General features: G+C 36.1%; 1 protein-coding gene across 1 annotated transcript; it reads left to right on the top strand.

Moving 5' to 3' along the window:
- Nucleotides 1-1,012: 1,012 nt before the first annotated feature.
- LOC130138394 (uncharacterized) lies at nt 1,013-3,754 on the top strand (the record flags this gene model as incomplete). Its single annotated transcript, XM_056312382.1, has 8 exons — nt 1,013-1,090; nt 1,892-1,936; nt 2,072-2,201; nt 2,589-2,614; nt 2,731-2,798; nt 2,890-2,938; nt 3,028-3,125; nt 3,616-3,754. Coding segments are annotated over 8 exons (633 nt in total), but the record flags the coding sequence as incomplete, so codon positions are not given.
- Nucleotides 3,755-4,038: the final 284 nt, after the last annotated feature.

The following is a 4,038-nucleotide window of genomic DNA, read 5'->3' as shown; positions in this document are numbered from 1 at the left end:
GCTTATTTTTTAATACAAGTTAAATAAATTTGTATTAAAAAATTGTATTTGAACCAAAACGACATGATTTAAACTTTATGTTTCATGTTTTAGCCACGTCATCGCCATACAAGAGATAAAAAAATAATAAAAAAACCACATTAGCACTTTCCATTAAACCAGGTTATTATCCAAGCAGTAGCCGATCTAGTCGATTAAGATGCATAATGAGTATTTATTGCTAAATTACAAGGAGTCCAAATTCGATTTCCCAATGAAGAGATCTTGTTTGCCAGGACTAACTCGTGCCAACTACTCTACTTCCCTATAATTTCTTTCTAATTCAAGAAAAGAGTGAATACCCATAATTTTATTTCAAAATTCAAATCAAAATCAATACGATCTAGTCGATTAAGATGCATAATGAGGATCATATCTATATGATTATGCACTTATGGACAAATACAAACTCTTTCACCCTTCGTGTTTTGGGAGCCCACATCAATATTTGTTGACTAAAGCATATACTTCTCATTTAGTCATCTAATCTGAGCAATTATTACAATTGGGCCCCCCATTTTTTCGGTGCAAATGAGGTCTTCGAACTTTTTTTTTTAATCTAAGTCCTTTTTCTGATTAACACCCTTAATTATTTTGATGTGATTGTTTGATGTGCCTACTTTATTCTTCGTTCCACTGAATTTTAGAATTTTGAAAGTTCTTTCCATCCTTTTTTTTATAATATTAAAAAAAGGTACATCAAACAACTTGTTAACATAATTGAATTTCATAATCGTAAAAATAAATTGATTGGAAAAAAATCAAGCAACTTAGAAGATTAATTCGCACCAAAAGAAGTTGAGGACTCAATTGAAAAATTGCACAAGTTAGATAGTAAATTTGGACTTATCCCGGAACGATATGCACAATTGTATAAATTTTTTAAATTTGGGTAGCATCATTTATATCCTTAGGATAGGACTAGATAGGATATGATAAGAAATCCTGGGATTAAATTTGGACTTATCCCGCTTGGTGCTGGGCCGAGCACTGGTTGCCTTTCTTCTCCAGCCGCGGGTTCGACAGCTTCGCCGTCAGCTTGCTCGGTCAGGTAAACAAAAGCAAGAACTGTACTGTGTATCTCTCGCTGACGGATAGTCTCGGTCGATCCTTGTATCTGTGGCTCGAATTCAAGAAAGATCTGCATTTGGAAGGCATAGTTGCTGGTTTTTCAATTCTTTTTTTTACATTTACTAAGCGAGAGACGTCTTGGAGGTGGAGGAAGGGCAATGCACATCTATTTCACGCAATTGGAATGATCATCTGCGTGGAATTCGGAATTACGATGTTCATGATGGCTCATTCGCTGGCGATGAACTTGGTCCTCACAAGCACAGCTTTTTTTATCCTGATAGGAAATGCTTCGAAGCAAAAAAATATGTCCTCGAAATGATCTAAAATGAAATGAGAGGTTTGGATTGAAAGATATGGTTATTATGACTGCGGATGTTTGGTATTAAAAAGTTAATGCCTCTGTCAAATTAGAGAAACCCGGAGAAGTTGTTCGAGGTTGCAATGGAAAAGGGCGTCTGCCTTCCTGCGAAAGCTTTTAACACTACCGGTAGTAATTTATTACAAGCTGCTTTCAGGGTTACAGGAGGCATTAACATTTTCCTGACAATGTAACGCGTTAATAATGCTTGGCGTAGCGATTTCTTGACAAGTGATTTCTCCATGCAGTTTGAAACTTTTGGATTTAAATTGATCAGCATAGATTTTGTTCTCTCCTGTCTACTCTGGCTCTGGCTTACTTCTCCGAAAAAAAATGGCCTCCATATTCTAAACATAAAGTAGTATTTGTTTCTAGTCTCTTTTCTTGGTTTGTGAACCACACTTTCCCTTTTCTTGTCAGGGTGAAAGTGATACACCCTCCGCTCCTGTTGCTGGTTCACTCCAGGTATCTTGGCTCTTTGACCTGAAATTCTCTTGAAGGGGCTAATGTATTTTTTTTTACTTTTTTCTGTTGATCTAGGCAGATATATAGAGTGAGTGGCACTTTCGTTATTTATGCTTATCTGATACCATGCAGTAGACACATGCAGCTGATGTTGCCGACTTCATTGACAAAAAACTTAGCTCGCCTCCAGTTCTGCTTGGACATTCATTCGGAGGGCTTATTGTCCAGTACTACATTGCAAACATAAGAGACGAGCAACATACAGGTTAGCTTCTAGCTGGTTTTTAGTCTGCATTCTGGGATACCTGCATTGATGTGGTAGTAGCTATGAGGCTCTTGTCAAAATCTTTCTTCCTAGTGGCAAGGGATTTAAAATGCAGACATTTATATGATGAGTGGGAAAATGCTCCCATGATCTTAGTTCTCAATAACACGTTACTCATATGCATTAAGCTAGTCTTTGTACGTTGTGGATCTGGACATCTCTTTTAGCATATTTGAACACAATAATTAAATTCATGTGGTTCGTATTCAGTGAGATGTATATCTCGATTTTTAATCTGAGCCACAAGCATAAATCACAATGCACGCACCTCATAAGGCTTGAATCTTTTGAGCTTTCTACTTGTGCCAATGTTCTACTTAATGCTAGGATCTCTTCCTGATTGCTACTTGGATGTGCTTATTCTTTCATTGGAATCTCTTGGGTTGACCTGTATTCGACCTTTTACTCATATAATCTTTGCACACTTAATTGGCATTCATCCTGTTATGTGTTTTCTCTTTTTTTATAGAGGGATGGTTTGTTCCCGGACTTGGCAGGAGCTGTGCTTGTTTGCTCTGTACCTCCTTCTGGTAATAGGTGACTTCAGATCCCATAAGAAATACATGCCCTTCATTTACTTTACTGATTAGTACAATGGCTTTACTCATATTTTCTTCTGTTTGTTCAGTGGCATAGTGTGGCGATATCTCTTTACCAAACCTATAGCAGCTTTTAAGGTAGTTTCTTATCAATAAGAGAAACTATCCTCCTTGTTTCTATTCCAGTGTGATGTAATTTGATAATATAATGCCTTCGAATGTAACAGGTCACTCGCAGTTTAGCTGCTAAAGGCTTTCAAACTTCTCTTCCTCTCTGTAAGGAAACATTTTTTTCTGCTGCAATGGAGGATCATCTGGTGCAACGGTAGGTTCCTCTGGTTATACTTTTGGATGAGAATCTTCTTCAATATTCATTTTATCATATGTTAAACATTTATTAAAAATTATGTCTGCATAAGAAAAGCTTTAATAACCTTGATGCATTTCGAGACAAGAAAGGAAATGGAAATTAATTTGGACTGCTGCTGAAAGCTTATTCAAGAAAGCAATCTGGATCGCACTGAGCAATATAATCATTAATGTAACGTTCTTCATCGTTCTTGCTTATTAAGGTGTTGCTCTGACCATATTTCTTACCTAACCAGATTGACAATAAGGACATTGACATCTTGAAATTGCTTACACCCAAATACTTCAAATGCAAGTGTTCAATTTCCAATTTCTTCAGAATACTTTTTATATTTTAAGATAATTATTTCGTTGGGTGAGAAACTATCTAATTTATTAAAGTATGTATTGTAATCCTTGAAGGTATCCGACAATCTTGGGGGCCTAAACTTTTTCCTTTCCTTTAGTTATCAGGAACTAATGAAGGCTAGTTCGCGGATGCCATTGTTTGATCTAAGGAAGCTGAATGCTTCTCTTCCAGTTCCCTCTGTGCCAAAATCTTCTATTCAACTTCTCGTAGTGGGTGCAACTGATGATTTCATAGTGGTAAATGACTAAATTCTGTACCTTTTGCTACTTTCATCATTTGTGCTTGGTCATTTTATTCCATGGATGCGGTTGCAACGTTGTTGACACTTAGTTTTAATTTGCCCAAATTTAATTGCACAAAATTTAGGAGTTAATTTTCTTTAATTCCTAAAACAAAAAAAAATTTCTATTTAAATGCATTGCATATAGAAATTAGGCATTTTGCATTAATAGGGTCTACTAGAGTAAAAAAGAAAAAAAAAGAAAAAAAAGAAAAACAAAGAATTTCCGAGTTGGGCGGG

The sequence above is a fragment of the Syzygium oleosum genome, unplaced genomic scaffold (genome assembly GCF_021117445.2).
Source record: "Syzygium oleosum isolate NSW1041296 unplaced genomic scaffold, Sole_v2.1 Sole_v2.06, whole genome shotgun sequence".
Taxonomy (NCBI): Eukaryota; Viridiplantae; Streptophyta; class Magnoliopsida; order Myrtales; family Myrtaceae; genus Syzygium; species Syzygium oleosum.
This window is presented reverse-complemented; position numbering and strand designations above follow the sequence as displayed.